This window comes from Carcharodon carcharias, chromosome 8 (genome assembly GCF_017639515.1).
Source record: "Carcharodon carcharias isolate sCarCar2 chromosome 8, sCarCar2.pri, whole genome shotgun sequence".
NCBI classification, from domain to species: domain Eukaryota; kingdom Metazoa; phylum Chordata; class Chondrichthyes; order Lamniformes; family Lamnidae; genus Carcharodon; species Carcharodon carcharias.
Window position 1 is genome coordinate 71,630,467 of NC_054474.1, and position 19,253 is coordinate 71,649,719.

At 42.5% G+C, this 19,253-nt stretch overlaps 1 protein-coding gene across 11 annotated transcripts in view; it reads left to right on the top strand.

Moving 5' to 3' along the window:
* Nucleotides 1–19,253, top strand: part of LOC121280891 — a 270,129-nt gene that overhangs the window by 88,416 nt on the left and 162,460 nt on the right. For all 11 annotated transcript variants that reach the window (XR_005943756.1, XR_005943750.1, XR_005943755.1 and 8 more), the window contains 2 exons: nt 12,258–12,396; nt 16,488–16,609. Coding sequence is in view for 2 of the 11 variants with exons in the window: in XM_041193244.1 (XP_041049178.1) it covers nt 12,258–12,396; nt 16,488–16,609 (261 nt within the window). In the remaining 9 variants the exon portion in view is untranslated. The remainder of the gene's footprint in view (nt 1–12,257; nt 12,397–16,487; nt 16,610–19,253) is intronic.

Genomic DNA, 19,253 nt, shown 5'->3' on the forward strand with positions numbered 1-19,253 from the left:
TGTCAAATAGTATGTCCTTTTGGCTATTTGCAACAGGCAAAGTACTGACTGTACCCAGTCAGCCCATGCTTGCGTAACTCAAAACACATTGTTCAATCGTGGAATCATATCTAAAGTTGGACACGATTTGCTAAACCAATCCTGAATGTCCCAAGAATTACACTGACAACCAATTTAAGATTATCAGTTGTGGCTCACTTACACGTGCTGGAAGTTAGATATATTAATACACAGGGCTGTGTCCTTTCCAGGCAGAAGTAGCATGTACCTCTTTCTAAACAATATAGGCAACAGCAATTCCCTGGTTCATTCCCTACGACAATGCCTTGACCAATCAGAATCAGCCTGTTTGGTTTGAATTGAAGCAAACCTGGCAGTGAACTGTCAGTTATCAGTTAACTGGTGTATTCTACTTGGCAATGCCTCTATCAGCCGGAGTCCATTTGCCATCCTTCTCTTGCACTCTTCTCATGTGGAATAAAATGTTGTTCCCTTTGCAATTTGGTATACTTGCAAATTGTCCTGACGAGTGCAAGACAAAAAGCTTCAACAGCATGTTTTTTTTTAGCAATAGAAATAATAGTGGGTGCTCCACAGCAATTCAGTTAGCAGAATAATGAAGGAGGCCTAACTGGATCATGTTCTATTCAAAGCCTGTCCCACATTTCCCCCTGCCTCAGTCATAACGTTTGACTTTTCTTTAACAAGAATAAAGTTAGTAATTTGCTTTCTTAGAAATCATCTGATTCTATTAAAACAAAAGCAAATTATTGTGAATGCTGACCTGCCAAGTAGTTCCAGCATTTCTTGCTTTTATTACTTTTCTACTAGACAACACCATAACACCAACAGGAACCTACTGGAGCAGCTCTGTGGAAAATAATGGGGAACATGACTTTAGAACATCCTGGGACCTGATTTTGAGTGCATTGGCCCTTTTTTAAAATCTACATATCTATTCAGATATCTCTTATTATCCAGCTGCAGCAGTTTTCTGCATGATTGGATTCTTAAGAGAGGTTTGCAAATCAAAAGTCTTTCCTTCATTGATTTTTAAATGGGGGAAAGGAGTTCTGATCTGATGGATCTCTGCATGTAAATATTTGCCAATTTTTAAAGGGAAGTTAAGTAACCTATTCAATCTACCTGTTATAAACATGGCTGTCTGTGATATTGTTGACAGAAATGACCACTTACACCTTTGTACTTTTTTCTCTTTTGAGTTCCTTATCTGGCACTTCAAATCCACTAAGATTTGACTTTGGCACATGTTGTAACAAATAGTTTGAGAGATCAAGTTTTACACAACCATTGCAATAAGTGTAACTTCTGATGACAAAAAGTTTTTACTACTATTTATTGCATAACTTCACATCCATTCTAAGCAGATACAAATCACAATGTTAATTTACAATTACCACTTTTCTCAAAGTCACAGGGGTAGTTTTGAAAATTGCTAATGCAATAGTAGAGCTAGGTTTAACCTCTTCTGTTGGCTCTGGCAAATGGGTGGATTTTAATGTGGGAAATTAATATACCAGGGATGGAATGGTAAAGGTAGCTTTAACTAAATTGCAAGTTTTCCCCTCTGTTTGCTCACTGCCATGCCAGAACACATCCAGATTCTTTTTATTAATTTACAGGATGTGGGCATTGCTGGCTATGGCAGCATTTATTGCCCTTGAGAAGGTGGCGGTGAGCTGCATTTTTTTAAATGCTGCAGTCTCTGTGGTGTAGGTGCACCTCTACAGTGCTGTTAGGGAAGGATTTCCAAGATTTTGACCCAGCAGCACTGAAGGAAAGATGATACAATTCCAAGTCAGGATAGTGAGTGGCTTGGAGGGGAACTTCCAGGTGGTGGTGTTCCCATGTGTCTGCTGCCTATGCCCTAATAGATGGTCGCGGTCGTGGGTTTGGAAGGTGCTGCCTGAGGAGCCTTGGTGAATTCCTACAGTGCGTCTTCTAGATGTGGCACACACATGCCACTGTTCATTAGTGGTGGAGGCAGTGAATGTTTATGGAAGGTGTGCTAATCAAGTGGGGGGTGCATTGTCCTGGATGGTGTTGAGCTTCTTGAGTGTTGGATTTGCACTCATCCAAGCTAGTAGAGGGTATTCCATTGTGCCTTGTACAAAGAACAAAGAAAAGTACAGCACAGGAACAGGCCCTTCAGCCCTCCAAGCCTGCACCGACCATATTGCCCGTCAGCTAAAACATTTTGCACTTCCAGGGTCCGTATCCTCTATTCCCATCCTATTCATGTACTTGTCAAGCTGCCTCTTAAACATCACTATCGTACCTGCTTCCACCACCTCCTCTAGCAGCAAATTCCAGACACTCTCTACTCTCTGCGTAAAAAAACTTGCTCCGCACATCTCCTCTATAGTTTTGTAAACTTCTATCAAGTCGCCCCTCAATCTCCGTCGATCTAGTGAGATGATGTTGGGCAGGCTTTGGGGAGTCAGGAGGTGAGTTACTCATCGCAGAATTCCTAGCCTCTGACCTCTTGTAGCCACAGTATTTATATAGTTAGTGCAGTTCAGTTTCTGGTCAGTGGTAACCCCCAGGATGTTGATAGTGGGGGATTCAGCAGTGATAATGCCATTGAATGTCATGGGGTGATGGTTAGATTCCCTTTTGTTGGAGATGGTCATTGTGTGATGCAAATGTTACTTGCCACTTGTCAAAGGCAATTAGGGATGGACAATAAATGCTGGCCTAGCCAGCGATGCCCATATCCCATAAATGAATTTTTAAAAAACCCAAGCCTGGATATTTTCCAGGTCTTGCTGCATTTAGACATGGACTGCTTCAGTGTCTGAGGAGTTGCGAATGATGCTGAACATTGTGCAATCATTAGCGAACATCCCCATTTCTGACCTTATGATGGAAGGCAGGTCATTGACGAATCAGCTGTAGACGGTTGGGCTGAGGACACTACTGAGGAACTCCTGCAGTGATGTCCTAGAACTGAGATGATTGACCTCCAACCACCCCAACTATTTTCCTTTGTGCTAGGTATGACTCCAACCAATAGAGAGTTTACCCCTGACTCCCATTGACTCCAGTTTTGCTAGGGCTCCTTGATGCCACATGGTCAAATGCTGCCTTGATGTCAAGGGCGGTTACTCTTATCTCACCTCATTAGTTCAGCTCTTCTGTCCATGTCTAGGCCAAGGCTGTAATGAGGCTGGGAGTTGAGTGACCCTGGCTAAACCCAAACTTGGCGTTAGTGCTCAGGTTATTGCTAAGCAAGTGCCGTGTATTAGGACTGTTGATGACCCCTTCCATCCCTTTATTGATGATGGAGGGTGCACTGATGGGGTAGTAATTGGCTGGGTTGAATTTGTCCTATCTTTTGTGTATAAGACATACCCAGGCATTTTTCCACATTGCCGGGTAGGTGGGGGCGTGGCAAATTCTTGAGCACATGTCTTCTGTACAATTCTGGAAAATTGTCAGGGCCTATAGCCTATGCAGTGTCTTCAGCCATTTCTTGATATCACGTTGAGTGAGTTGAATTGGCTGAAGATCAGCATCTGCGATGCTGGGGTCCTCCGGAGGAGGCTGAGATGGATAATCCACTTGACACGTCTGGCTGAAGATTGTTGCTGATGCATTAGCCTTTTGCACTGATGCACTGGGCTCCCCCATCATTGAGGATGTGGAACCACCTCCTCCAGCGAGTTGTTTAATTGTCCATCACCATTCATGGCTGGATGTGATAGGAATGCAGAGCTTTGATCTGATTCACTTAGCTCTTTCTGTCACTTGCTGCTTATGCTGTTTGGCACGCAGATAGTCCTGTGCTGCAGCTTCACCAGGTTGACACCTTATTTTTAGATATACATGGTGCTGCTCGTGGCATGCTCCCCTGCATTCTTCATTGAACCAGGGTTGATCCCCTGGCTTGGTGTTAATGGTGGAGTGGGAGATATGTCGGGCCGTGAGGTGACAGATTGTGGTTGAGTACAATTCTACTGCTGCTGATGGCTCACAGTGCTTCATGGTTGCTCAGTTTTGAGTTGCTAGACCTGTTCAAAATCTGTCCCATTTCGCGTTGTGGTAGTGCCACACAACAGCATGGAGGGCATTCTCAATGCGAAGACAGGACCCCTACTGATACTGTCACGGACAGATGCATCTGCGTCAGGCACGTTGGCGGGGATGAGGTCAAGCATGTTTTTCCCTTTTGGTTCCATCGCCACCTGCCACATACCCAATCCAGTAGCTATGTCGTTTAGGATTCAGCCAGCTCAGTCTGTGGTGCTACCGAGCCATTCTTGGTAATGGACATTGAAGTCCCCCACCCAGAATAGGAGAGCAGGGAGGTTATGTTGGAACTGTATAAAACACTAATTAGGCCACAGCTGGAGCACTGTGCAGTTCTGGTCGCCACACTATAGGAAGGATGTGTTTGCACTGGAGAGGGTGCAGAGTAGATTTATCAGGATGTTGCTTAGGCTGGAGCGTTTCAGCTATGAAGAGAGACTGGATAGGCTAGGATTGTTTTCCTTACAGCAGAGAAAGCTGAGGGGGGACCTGATAGAGGTATACAAAATTATGAGGGGCATAGGTAGGAAGAAATTTTTCCCCTTAGCTGAGGTGTCAATAGCCAGGGGCCGTAGATTTAAGGTAAGGTGCAGGAGGTTTAGAGGAGATTTGAGGAAAAATCTTTTCACCCAGAAGGAGGTTGGAATCTGGAACACTACCTGGAGGCAGGAACTCTCAACATTTAAGAAGTATTTAGATGAATACTTGAAACACCATAGCATACAGGGCCATGGGCCATGTGCTGGAAAATGGGATTAGAATAGATAGGTGCTTGATGGTCGGCATGGACACGATGAGTCGACAGGCCTGTTTCTGTGCTGTATAGCTCTGAGAGTACATTCTGCACACTTGCCACCCTCAGTGCTTGCTCCAAGTGGTTTTCAACATGGAGGAGCATTGATTCATCAGCTGAGGGAGGGCGGTACATGATGATAATCAGCAGGAGGTTTCCTTGTCCATTTTTGACCTGATGCTGTGAGACATCATGGGGTCCAGAGTCGATTGTTGAGGACTCCCTGGGCAACTCCCTCCCAACTGTACACCACTGTGCCACCAACTCTGCTGGCTCTGTCCTGGTAGGACAGGACATATCCAGAGATGGTGATGGTGGTGTCTGGAACGTTATCTGTAAGGTATGATTCCATGAGTATGACAGGCTGTTGCTTGACTAGGCTGTGAGACAGCTCTCCCAATTTTGGCACTAGCCCCCAGATGTTAGTAAGGAGGATTTTTGCAGGGTCGACAGGGCTGGGTGTGCCGTTGTGGTTCTCGGTGCCTAGGTTGATGGCCAGATGGTCATCCAGTTTCATTCCTTTTTATTGACTTTTCAGGGGTTGGATACAACTCAGTGGCTTGTTAGGCCATTTCAGAGGGCATTTAAGAGTCAACCACATTATGATCATGTTGAAGTATGGTATGCAAATCTAAATGTGATCACCAGCCAAAGATATCTTTTAAACTTCGTGATATTGGTACAATTTGTTTCTTAATTGGATTATTGGAGAATTCTTACTACAAATCATTGAATTTGACTTTAACTATTAAGACCAGAATCAGCAAAATGAGTGAAACCTTGTGGAGTTTCAGTTGCTACCTGGAGAGCCAGCATGACCTCTTTTCAGGAAGGCCTGCCTTATCTTGTGCCCATTAGGCATTTAACAGTCCAGCAGCAGGCCTCCTTCGGGATCAAGGACCCCGGGAACAGAGGTCTCACTCGCCAAGAGCAGTCAGCCAAAAGGAGGCCAGCAGTTCTTCCGTACTCAGCAGTGCCACAGGGGAGGCTGTGGCTGCTGCCAGTAGTACACTCACCCAAGGCCCCGATCGAGAAGGGACCCAGTCTGCAGCAAAGGCAGGGAGGTGGCTGTGCAGCGGGCCCCCCTCCTGATGTCAGAGTCTGTCCATCAGGCAGCGAGTGGCTTTGAATGCGCCGCACCTCAACTCCCAACCTGGGAGCCTACAAGCAAACAATCTTGGGTTTGCTTGTTGTGTGCCCCACACGGCATGTCCCCTGCTGGGTTAATATCAGCGACAGGGGGATGAAGTCCTTACGTGGCCATTGACAAGCTTTCCAGGCATGGACTTAATTAGGATGGAAGCGGGAAGTCAGTGGGGTCTCCACTCCACTACCTTGCTGTGGGGGAGGGCACAAGTTTCTGCTGATTGGAGCAGACATCAAATGAAGCAACAAACTTTAACTTTGGATTTGGGTCAAAGCAAAGTATTGCAGCAGAGACAAACTAATGGATTATAATTGCAGGTCATAAACTACTCACTTCTTCCAATTTGTGTGACGCTCTGTCAAAAATATTTGCAGAACTGGATACAGCCAGTTACTCCAAACATTGAAGCACTGAGAATCTTGCACTACATGATAGTTATTGCCAAAAGATCTCCAACTCGTATATGAGTTTGTAGCAAGTGCTTTACCATGTTAAATGGCAGTTTGCCAACTATACAGAAAACAAGTTGACAACTACAAAAATCTTTACAGTCCAGCTATTTTTCTCAGGTTATCATGGGCAGTGAGAAGTAGGTATCATGGATGTTCTTGACTGTAGTGGCTTACTTCAAGAACATGTATTTGCAATTACTTCCCAGGAGTTCTTCTACCTTGAAACATTTTTGACTGGATTTTCAACTTTGTTTTTATATCAACCAGAACAAATCCATAAAGTGTACTGAAATAAAACATTCTTGGATGGCATGAATATGTGGTCAGAAGTCATCCTGGGATCAAATATGACACCAAGATTGCAAACAATCTGGTTCAACCTCAGATAATTAATGGCTAGGGAGAGGGATGAAGTCAGTGACTAGTGAGTGAACTTTGTGGTGGGGACTGAAGACAACAGCTTCAGTCTTTCCAGTATTTAGCAGGAGGTCATTTCTAATCATCCAGTGCTGGATATCAGACAAGCACTCTGACAAATTAGTGCAAGGGGTGATAGAGGTTGTGGTGACATAGAGCTGGGTGTGCTCAGCATACATGTGGAGCCTGATAATGTTGCCAAGATGCAATATCTAGATGAGAAATATGGGGGGAGAGAGTAGGAGTTGGCTACTCAGCCCCTCAATCCTGCTCCTCTATTCAATAAGATCATGGTTCATGCGATTGTGGCCTTCACTCCATTTTCCTGCTGGCCCCCACATAACCCTTGACTACCTTGTAGATCAAAAATCTGTCTAAGTCAGCCTTGAGTGTATTCAATGACCCAGTCTCCACTGTTCTCTGGGTAAGATAATTCCAAAGACTAATAACCCTCTGCGAGAAGAAATTTCTCCTGATCCCTGTCTTAAATAGGAGACCCCCTTATTTTAAAACGTGCTCCTGAGTTCTAGATTCCCCCATGAGGGGGAAACCTGCTCTGAGCATCTACCCAGCCAAGCCCCCTCGGAATCTTATGTTTCAATAAGATAACCACTCATTCTTAAACTCCAGTGACTATAGGCCCAATCTGCTCAACTTTTTCTCATTAGATATAAGGTAGATTCTTGGGGGACACGGGAGGTAATGGTGCAGATGCAGAAAGAGAAGCCATTGCATGTGGTTCTCTGGCTATGTCTGTGTAAATAGGAATATGAGAGTAAGTGAGTCCAGTACCACCCAACTGGATGACAGTGGAGAGGCATTGGGGAAGGTTAGTATGGTCAACCATGTCAAAGGCTGCAAAGGGCCACAGTCAGTAATGTTTTTAGTCTGTTTGTTCAAGTCAAAGTCCTAAAACGTGAAATTTTGTTGTTCTTTTCAGCTATCGACTACAAGTTCAAATTTCCTTTTTAAAGTTATTGATCGCTACGGCGATTGTAACTGTGTCAATAGGTGTCTCTTTATAGGTCATTATCCAATAGATGCCTCTCTTCGGTAGATGCTTAACCTTAAATGATATAAATTAACTGATTCCTTTTTAAACAAGATTTAAATAATATTCGCAAACAATATTTCAAAATAAATAGAAAAAAATTAATTTCAATATTCTTTATAAAGCATTACATTACAAGACACCCCCTCTTCTATGACCCCCAATAATTTATTACAAGCAATCTTTTTTGTGAAACAATCAGATAATTGATGACTTGCATCAACGCATGATCTTAGAGATTTCCTTTTTTTCTAGCCTTTGTTTCACGCAAGGTCAATCCTTGATCTTTCGTCACTTCCTGTTGAGTAAATGTTACCCCACAAAGAATGATTACCTATCTCGCATTCAATAGGCAAAGTATTTTCAGTACAGGCCTTGTATGGAATTTCCCCTAAACTATTTGACAAATAGAATCTCATGACCACTGCTTCCCCAAGAGCCCATATTTCAGCAGCTAAAGTATTTTTAACAACCCTATTTTATTTTCTTAGCTTCCCAGGCTAAAGGGCAATATTTCCCATTTTCGCCTACCAAAAATATCATGAAACCCACTGTACTTGAATACCCATCAGGCAGGTTGAAATGAGAAGCATCACTAAAATAACTAATTTCCTGTTCTTTGGATCACCCAAGGATGGACACTTTAGTACAGATCTCTCCATATTTAATTTTTTAAAATGTCTTATTTACCTTTAAAACATCCTCAACTTTAGGGTGATTCATTATATTATGTAGTTTCAATACATCAAAACTAGCATCAGGTCTTGTTGGAATACATAATTAATTCAGCTCACCAATCAAGTTTTACAACTACTTTGATTCTTCTTTAGATGTGACATTATCTTTCTGTGATGACCTAGCACAAATAACCAGGATGAGAGTAACACTCACTAAGTAGGATTGCTTATTCAAAATTGCTCCACATCTATTCTGCTTTAATGCCTAAACAAATATATTTAAAAGCTCCTGAAGCCTGACTTCCAACCTTAAATTTCATTTTAATCTTTATTAATAACATTTCTCAAATTCCACAATACAGCCCCATAAGAAATCATCAATATGCATCATGAAGCTGCCTGCAAGTTTTTCTTTTTGATACCTATAAAACATTGCAGGATCTGCTTTTAGTTGAACACAGCCTACTTTCAGCAAAATACATCTCACCAAAAAATACCACACCCTCACAACATCATTCAGGCCATAAACATAATTGTATAGTTTCACCTCTTCGCATCATTCACCTCTTTAGGTGGTTTCAGAAACACCTGAAATGTTTCACCCTGCAGAAGAACAGCTTTTATGTCAATTGGTCTACACTCCCACGAATATGTGGTCAAAAGAGCTTAAAAAAAAAACTATTAGGATTACTTTTCCTGCCATGGGAGCATCCACCCTAACATTTCTCACCCTGTTGCTCTTCAAAGACCCAAGCAACTGGTCTTGCTTTAGCCTTGCTGCAAAAACCTTTTCCATACAAACCCATCTATGCAGCAACCTTCACCTTTAGGCAACGATTCTCTGCTACTATGTTAAACCTCCTGCAGCCAGTTGGTGATGGAGGGGACCAGAAGGCAGTCTTAAGTATTAGGTTTATTCAAAGTGAGACTTTACAAATGTATGGCTGCCAACTCTACAACCCACCCCCAGTGTCAATAAGTGTCTCTATATTCTTGAGTAAAATCAAATAATTTATTAAACAGATTAATTATTGTAACTAATTGACAGGCCCTTAAAGGAGCACTGTAACAAAAAACAAATCTCTAAAGGAACTTATAAAATTTAAATTAAAGTTATATTTTGGGGGCGGGGCAATGATGCATTCCAACCCCTGCAGTGCCCATCGTGGAAGGCCTCAAGCATGCTGCAGACATCATGTGCACCCTCTCTAGAGATATTTAGAGGCAAATGTATCTGTGGAAGAGAGGCAAACAGTCAGGTTGAATGCCCCCTCTACTGCCCACTGCCTGGATCTGTTAATGGCCAGCTTAGCCAGGCTCAGGAACAGGCTAACGAAGAGGCCCTCTGTCCTGCTCATCCCCGTCCACACCGGGTGGTCAAAGATCAGAAGTGCAAACAAAACTTGAGGAGCAATCCCCTCAAATAGTGGGACGGGCTGCAACCTCGGACAACCTACATGAACATGGAACACAGACTCCTCAAGGCCACAGAAAATGCAGCCTGGGAGTCTGTGAACCACCTTAATCTGCTATTACTGAGTGCAGCATCCTCCGCCAAATCTCTAATGGAAAAGGGGAGGACTGTAACATAGCCTCCTGCCGGGGCTGAATAGGGCCTGCCTCTGAAGGGCTGACAAGGGCTCAACAGCTCTCTGCTCTTTTTTTTTTGATAACTTTGTGTCTCTTTACTCTTCTGTAAAACAAATATAAACTAATTAGCTAATTGAAAACTCCTTAAAGGGGCACTGTAACAAAAAACAGAACTTTCAAAGGAAACTAAATGAAAATGTTACTTCTGGGACTGATGATGCTCTCTAGCTACTGCAGCACTCACCAGTCACAGAAGGCCTCAAGTGTACCAGCATGTTCCCTTTCCAGGGGCACCCGGGGACGAATGTAGCCATGGAAGAGAGGAAGAGAGTCAGGTTGAACGACCCCCTTAGCCGCCCACTGCCTGGACCTGTTAATTGCCACCTTGGCTAGATCCACGAGGCTAACAAGGAGGCCCTCCAATCTGTTCACCCCCACCGCCCTTTGCATTAGGTGGCCAAAGATCAATAGCGTGGAGCTGAAGTGCAGGCAAAACTTAAAGAGCAGCCCCCTCAAGTAGTAGAAAAAGGGGTGCAACCTCAGACACCCTACATATAGGTGGAACATGGACTCAGGCCAGAGAAAATGCATGCAGCCTGGGAGTTCATGAACCATCTTAATCTTTTCCATTGCATGGGACTGCAGCATGCAGCACCCTCCACACCAAATCCCCAATGGAAAAATAGAGGACTGCCACGTGGAGAGCCTCCCAACGGGTGCCCCTGTTGCCTCCGGATAGTTGACAAGGCTACCTGTCTTTATATGCTCTTTTTGGAAAACCAACAAATCAATAAAAATAAGCTAATAAAAGGGGTGACAGCCCTTGATGGGGCACTGTAATAAAAACCAAACTTTCAAAGGAAATTTATCTAATTAATCCAAAATGTCATTCTCGGGGCTGACTATGCATGCCAGACCCTGTGGTGCTCACTGGTCGCAGAAGGCCTCAAACATACAGGTAGGCACTGCATGTTCCCTCTCCAGGGACACCCGGCTGTGAACATAGCTTTGGAAGAGGAGCAGACAGTCAGGCCGAATGACCCCATCGACTGCCCGCTACCTGGGCCTGTTAATGGCCTCCTTGACCAGGCCCAGGAGCAGGGATGCAAGGAGGTCGTCTTCCCACCTCATCCCCCTCCACATCAGGTGACCAAAGATCAAGAGTGTGGGGCTGAAATGCAACCAAAATTTGAGGAACAGGTTCTTCAAATAATCAAAAAGGGGCTGCAACCACTGACACCCTCTATAAACATGGAACTTAGACTCCTCAAGGCCACAGAAATTACAGGTGGCCAGGGAGTCTGTGAACCATCTTAATCCTCTGTTGCATGTGCAGCATCCTCCACGCCAAATCCCCAATGGAAAAGGGGAGGATTGCCTTACTGAGAGCCTCCCAATGAGGGCCCCCACTACCTCCAGACAGTTGACAAGGCTACGTTACGTGTCTTTATATTATGTGTCATTATGTAATGTGTGCTCCCAACCCGTAGACAACTTTATACAGTTAAAGTTGAGGTCCTGTTTGTGTACTAAGCACTGAAAACCTAGACAAAATTTTAAATACTTACCACCTCAAGCTTAGAATAACCGCAAGTATTAGAAGGAAAAAACAGCAGCATCATCTTCCCCCTCTGCACCAAACTTTCAACATTTACACTCTATTTGTGGTGGACTCTATGCCAACTACTCTGCATGTCAGCAGTTACTGTACGCTTTTTTAAAAAATTATAAGCCGAAGTTATATTGTTGACTAAGCTTCCTACTCAGCGTAATTGGTACCTATTCAGGGAATGACTTACAACTGACTAACAGTTAACTACCAAAGTGTTAACTAACTTGCAGTTTGTTTTACAGATTTTACAGTTCCAAGTTAAATTTGAAAAGTCAAACTAAATTTCAGTTAGACATTACTCACCCAGTTCTATTCAACCAGAGACTGCCAGTTGAATAAAATTCCCAACTTTTGCACTGTTTGCGATGCACTTTGCTCTGCTCTGTGTACACTTTGTGCTAAGTAGTCAACAAGTTATGTGATATTAATATTTTATTTCTAAACTTTGAATATCTTTAATCACAGATAAGGTCACAGGACGCAGATGAAGGTAGCCAGCAGGTTGATGGGCAAAATATTGACCGTCGTTCTAAACTGAAAGAGTGGAAAAGAACAGAAACTCAACCCAATATTACAGAACAGAAACAGCAATCTTTTTCATTAGGTAAGGAGAGTTCAACGTCAGTCCAGTTAAGTCCTTGCTTTTAAGTTGCCATTTACATTTTTTTTTTTCGATTTAATGTTGTATTTTTATTGCGGCTGGTATTTGCATTTAATGCTGAAGATTTCCAGCAGCCTCTCCCACTCTCCACTACATCACAGTCGCACCAATCTTCCTGCTTGCCGACCCTCCTGCTCCTGACCCTTCCATTCCTGACCCTCACACTTACTGCTGATCCTCCCACTCGCCAACCCTTCCACTGGTCAATCCTCCCAGTCGCTCCTGCTGACCAGTCCTCCTAGTCCCGACCATCCTGCTATGCAATCCTCCCGCTTGCTGGCCCTCCCCCTGGCCAACCCTCTTGCTCACCGCCTCTCCACTTGCCTCTATGAACTTGCAACTCGATGCTGCTCTACTCCCTAAGTTGGGAGTGGGAGGATCTGATAGCAGGAAGGTCAGCTAGTGGATGGCTGGGAAGCAGGAGTGATGGTGGGCAGGAGAGTCAGTGAGTGGGCGAGACTGCGAACGGGAGGTAAGTGGAAATAGTTAGCAAATTTCTTTTATATTTCTACACATTTTAAGTTATTTTGTTTACAAATATAATAATTTAGGAATGTACAGTATTTAGGTTTACAGGGTGTAATGTTTTAATGCAATTTTACTGATTGGAAATGTCCTACAGGACCTAATTAAAGTTTTTACATTGATTGTAATGGGAAAATCTGATTCACTAATGTTGTTTCATTTAAAGTTGCACTTTTCAGGAATGCAGCTACAATGTTAAGCGAGGAATTACTGTATTTCATCTCATTTTTCTTTGTACTGGACAGGCTACAAACTCCTCTGAGCACTACTATTGTGTTCATGGGCAGCTTGCATTTTAAAAGTCATGGAACTTTTACAGAGTTTTGAGTGGCCTATTATTTCAATGCATGGTACATTCCAGATTGCCACATGATTCATGTGCCTTAGAGGGAACATTGTTCTCCTCTCACTTTTCCCATTCTGCCTCTCCTGAAGTTCCCATTCCACTTCCACTTATACTGGCTCCAGCCTACCCTCAAACATAAGTTCTGAAGTGGTGTTGTTTGCCAATGATTTCACAATCATAACTGCTCCGATACTGAAGCAATCTGTGCCCTCATGCAGCAAGATCTGAACAACATTTTAGGCTTGCACGGTAAGTGGTAAGTGACATTTGCATCACACAAGTGCCAGGCAATAACTATCTCCAACAAAAGAGAATCTAACCATCTCCCTTTGACGTTCAATGGCAGTGCCATTGTTGAATCTGCCACCGTCAAACTCTTTGAGATCACCATTGGCTAGAATCGTAAATAGACCAGTCATATAAATACTGTTGCTACAAGAGCAAGTCAGAGGCTGGGAATACTGCAGCAAGTAACTCCTCTGTTTCCCAAAGATTTCCCACCATCCACAAAAGGTAAGTCAAGAGTGTGATGGAATACTCTCCACTTGCCTGGATGAGTGTAACTCCAACAATACTGAAAAAGCTTGACACCATCCAGAACAAAGCAAACTGCTCGATCGGTATCCCATTCACCACCTTAAACTTTCACTTCTTCCACTGGCGCACAGTGGCAGAAATGTGTACAATCTGCAAGATGTACTGCAGCAACTTGCTAAAGCTTGTTTGGCAGCTCACGACCTCTATTGTGTACAGGATAGAACATGCGACCACCATCACCTGCAAGTTCCACTCCAAGTCAATAAGGAGGCTTACCATCACCTTCTCAAGGGCACTTAGTGATGGGCAACAAATGTTGGCATAGCCAGCAATGCCCACATCCTGTGAAGGAATAAAAAGTTTTAGATATGGAATTGTGTGGAAGCAGCCTCACCCAGCTAGACGACAGTGGAGAAGTGTTGGAGGAAGGTGGTGTGATCAGCTGTGGTGAAGGCTGGAAACATTGAGAAAGATGAGCAGGGAAAGTTTACTTTAGTCATTCACATAGAATGTAATTTGTGACTTTGATAAGAGTTATTTACTGGGCAAGGGACATAAACTTTGGAAGGATTCAAACATAGAGTTCTTTTAAAGATGGGCAGGGATTTCGGAGGTGACAACACGTTCAAAGACTTTGGAGAGAAATGGAAGATTGGAGATGGGACTGTCATTAAGGAATAGTTTTTGAGGAGTGGGGTGATGACGGCAGATTAAAAGGGCAGAAGGACAACATCTGAAAAGAGAGAATTGTTTACAATATTGACTAATATGGGAAGCGAGACCCGATGGCTAAACCAGTTGTCCACTTTATCCTTTCAAGTCTGCGCCCCTTGGACTTGGAGATGAACGTCATAGTAGGGGTGCAGGGATTTATTTTACTGAAGACTACGACATCAAAGGTTCAAGTGAGGGTCTGGTTGATTGAACTTGTAACTGCAGAAATGTTATGGTGAAAAGAGGGGCAAAGGCTAGATGGGATTTTGAAAGTGCAGTTGTAAGTGAATTGGGGAAAGTTTTCTCAGGGGTGGCTAAAGGAGGTAGAGCTGAAACGTGGAAGGGGGGATATGGGTGGAAAAAGATACAAGGAAAGAATCAAAAATGGCCTTATCTGTAATTGATGAGATGGGAGTAGCAAGACCATATGAGGTCTATGTTGAAATTCATGTGCTGTTCATATATGCCCATCCTGCAAGCTCATTAATATCTTTTCTTTTGTTGACTATCTCTCCCAATTTGGCAAACGAAAAGCAAAATACTGCAGATGCTGGAAATCTGAAATAAAAACAGAAAATGCTGGAAATAATCAGCAGATCAGGCAGTGTCTGTTAAGAAAGAAACAAGAGTTAATGTTTCAGGTCAATGACCTTTCATCAGAACTGGGAAAATTTAGAGATGTTGTAGGTTTTGAGCAAGGGGTGGCTGGACAAGGACAAAGGAAGGTCTGTGGTAGGGTAGGAGACAGGAGCTGAGTCACCCATTGCAGAATACCCAGCCTCTCTGACCTCTTGTACCCATGCCATTTAGGTGCCAAGTTCAGTTGAATTCCTGGTCAATTCCAGGTCAGTCCTGCCTGATTTCCCTTCCACCCAAAATTAGTCCAGCAGGTTCTGATTAAGATCCTCTCTGCCCAGTTTTCCTCTCTGTGCCTTGTATAAGCAGTGATTACTGCCCAGATCTTGAAGAAAAGATCGACCCCATATCTTGTTATTCAGTTATGCCCAAGGTTGTTCTTGATGCAATATGAAGACATCTACATGAAACAAATTCCCCTGCCCTTTGGACATGATCCTTTAATATTTTCCATCTGTTAAGGGACATGATGAAAGGAACTTTTTGAGTACATTCTACTCCTATTGGCCATTTTTTGCACGGAATATCGAATTTTCCAGTAATTCAGATTAAGCAGTTTATTAAAATGGTATATTTTCAATGCAAAAAAAAAATCAAAGCAGGTATTTCAAACTAAATTTTGAATTGAAAGCAGTAGTATATACAAAATAAATAAGCATATCCCTAACTGAAAACCACTAATGTAATGTTTAATGTCCAGTGCCACAAAATGAAATTGCTTCTAAGAGAATACAAAAGGAAGTCATGTAAAATAGGGTACAAAGATTGTTGCTATAAGCATTTCCTCTAGAAAAGAGGAAATGAAGCCTTTTTCCCTCATTTGTTACCATATTTTAAGCACCAGTTAGAATTTAGAGCTAAGTGCAAACTTCCCTGTGTTAATATTTTACGTCGGAGATCAACATTTATTGATCAAAGATGAGTGCAAAAGAAATGTGGAAAAGAAGAAAAACTAACTAGAGCTAGAGACGTAGATTCCGAACTACAACTTAACAATATTGTGGGAATAAATCTGTGAACATATATACTTTCTGTGGCAAGGAAATGTGCCTTAAAAAATACAACAAAAGTAAAAAGGAACTCTTTAGGTAAAAAGAAAATAACAACTGAAAAGTGCACCAAGGTACTCGCTCTTGTGTCAAGAGCTTTATTACAGGGCACTTTAGTTTGCTGTCATACTACATTATTTGTATACCCAATTTTTGGAAATTTGGTAACAATGTGTCCATGTGTTTTTCTATAAATATAACACTCATGCATATTTGTATAATTACAGTTATTACTGAAGGTAAACGCCAAAGGAAACCCAGTAAAAAACTTCTGGAATCAACAGAAGATTATGACCAGTTGTTTATCTCTAAAAAGAAACTGAAAACATGCCTTCAACCTTTACAACAGGTACTGTCACCCTGATCTATGTGTAATCTTTGGGTTCCCTGAAGAAGAATCATATGGACGCGAAACGTTAACTCTGTTTCTGTCTCCACAGATGCTGCCAGACCTGCTGAGTTTTTGCAGCATTTCCTGTTTTTATTTGTAATCTTTGAGCTTTTGGTATCATGGGTAGATTTTAGGAATTGATCACCCTGGCACAGAGCTTTGTGCTACTGGACAAAGGTCAAAACACGAGAAGAAAAGTAGCAGAATGGATGGCATGCTGGCCAGAAAACAGAGAATAAGGGTTGATAGTATTTGCTCCAACTGATCACTGTGGAACACCTTTTGCCAATGTTGGACCCACTGCTGTGCAACATTTGCACAAGTGATTTGAACTCCGTAATCAGGAAGTACAATTTGAAAATTTGCACACAATACCAAATTGAAAGGTGTAGAGAATGCAGATTATGACTGACAAGATACAGGAAGACCTGAATAAACTGCAAAATGGGTATGTAATTGGCAAGTACAGTTCAATTTAGATAGTTGTGAGGCAGTGCAATTTGGTAGGGAGAGTAGGAGGCCACATATTGCTTGGAACATGTGTTTAAATGGGGCAGAGGAGCAAAATCATTAAAAGTAGTAGTTCACAAGGCCTTAAAGCGAAGAAAAAGCATTGAGGCTCATTTCTAGAGGAATAGAATTGAATAATAGAGAAGTTATTTTAAACTTTTATAGAACCTTGAATGGATTACATTTGGAGTACTGTGAACAGTCCTGGTCCCTATTATAAAAAGGACATAGAGGCACCGGGAAAGGTACAAAACAGACTTAGTAGAATGATACCAGGACTCATTGGATATAGCTATCAGGAAAGATTGAACATTGACAAGAGAAGACTGATGGGTAACCTGATGGAAATCTTCAAGAATACGGAAGGGTTCGATAGGGTAGACATAATGATGAAGGGTAGAATCTTGCCGCCTTAGTTTTGCACAAATAATGGGGCGATTTCCAGTTGGAAACCTGGGCAGACGAGTAGTGGGCCTTTTGGTTGAACTTTCTGGAAGGTATCCAATTAGGAACCTACTTTTGGGATTGCTGTCCAATTAGGATTGGTGGGCAGGATGACTGGGGTGGATCGTGATTGAGAGTGCAGGATTTAAAGGCTAGTGAAGCATTCACAGTTGCTGCACAGAGATTTGTGCTATGGTGGCTTGGAGGAACTACTTCTGAAGAAATTAGAAGGGAGTAAGGGATTGAGTTGTGAAAGTCATCTACAGGATCTGGCTGGTCATCTAGTTAGACCATTATTATGAATATCAGCCTCGATGACCTGCTCCTGTCATTGCAAGCTTTTGCCTATGGCTGACCTCAAGCTTGTTGCTTTTCTTCTTTGTGGTACTCGGTGAATGTCAGTTGCAGGTTTTAATGACTTCTTTCTGTGACTCGTGTCCTCTAAGCTGCCATGTTCTGGATGTTGCATGAAACCCATTCACTGTTGCCAAATAGCAATTGCAGGCTCAAAATTTCACTCAGTTGCCTCTCTGGTTATTTTAATTGCCTTCCTGCTGCTGCTGTGCATGTTGCCAACAAGACTCCCAATCCACCCCAGGGACCAACGGAAGAAGGGGGGAAGATGTTCGGATAACAGCCCAACAGTTTTTTTCCAGGCTTTCCCAAGCCCCCAGCTCTCACCTCCAAAAAGAAAATTCCCCATGATGAGGGAATTGCAGGGGAGATCAGGAGTAGGAGTGATAAATTAAAAATAGCCACTAATATATCCAGTAGGGAATTCAGGAAAAAGTTCATTCCTCAGAGGGTGATTAGAATGTTGAACTTGCTACACAGAGTAGTTCAGGCGTCTAGTGTGCATTCATTTCTGGGGAAGCTCAATAAACACATGCAGATGAAAGAAATAGAAGATTGCTTTTTTGGAATTAGATGAAGTAGAGTGGGAGGAAGCTCATGTGGAGCATAAACACTGACAATGCTAGGTAGAGTGGCCTGTTTATGTGCTGTAAATACTATGTATTATGTAGGAGCACATATCGGGAATTAGTTGCAAAGGTCAGCATACATTGCATGATTTTCCACCCACTAGAATTGCTCTGAAATTGAATCCCTGTAGCCACACAAATCACTGTGCCCTAAGGGCTAATTTGGTCATTCTTTCCCCAGAAGTTTTGTATCCTACGCTACATCACTACATTTACAGTCTTATTACAAACATGCTAGAAATAATAAATAATTGAAGATCGTTAGCAATTCACCACCCAACTCAAACCGCACTGAAGGTTACTCTAAGGACAAGATCTATTTTTCTTCTTTATAATCTCTTTTTTAATGTATTTTACCCATGCAACACTACTGATTTCCACATATGGTATTAACCTGGTGTTAGGATTAGGTTATGTTATCTTTTTACTGATCCTGTACAACAGCCTGTGATTGTAAATGTACTGGCTTTGAGGAAAGCAAAACTATTTTGATGTTGAAGTGTTTTTAAGTACGGTAATTGAAAAATTCCAAAGATATGAAACTAAAAGTTGAGGAAAAATTGAGACCTGCAGAATAAATTGAAATGTTACTTGGAATTGATATCCTGTCAATAGAGGGAGCATGTTTAGAAAAAATTCAGTGAATGTGGGCTGTGTTGAAAGAA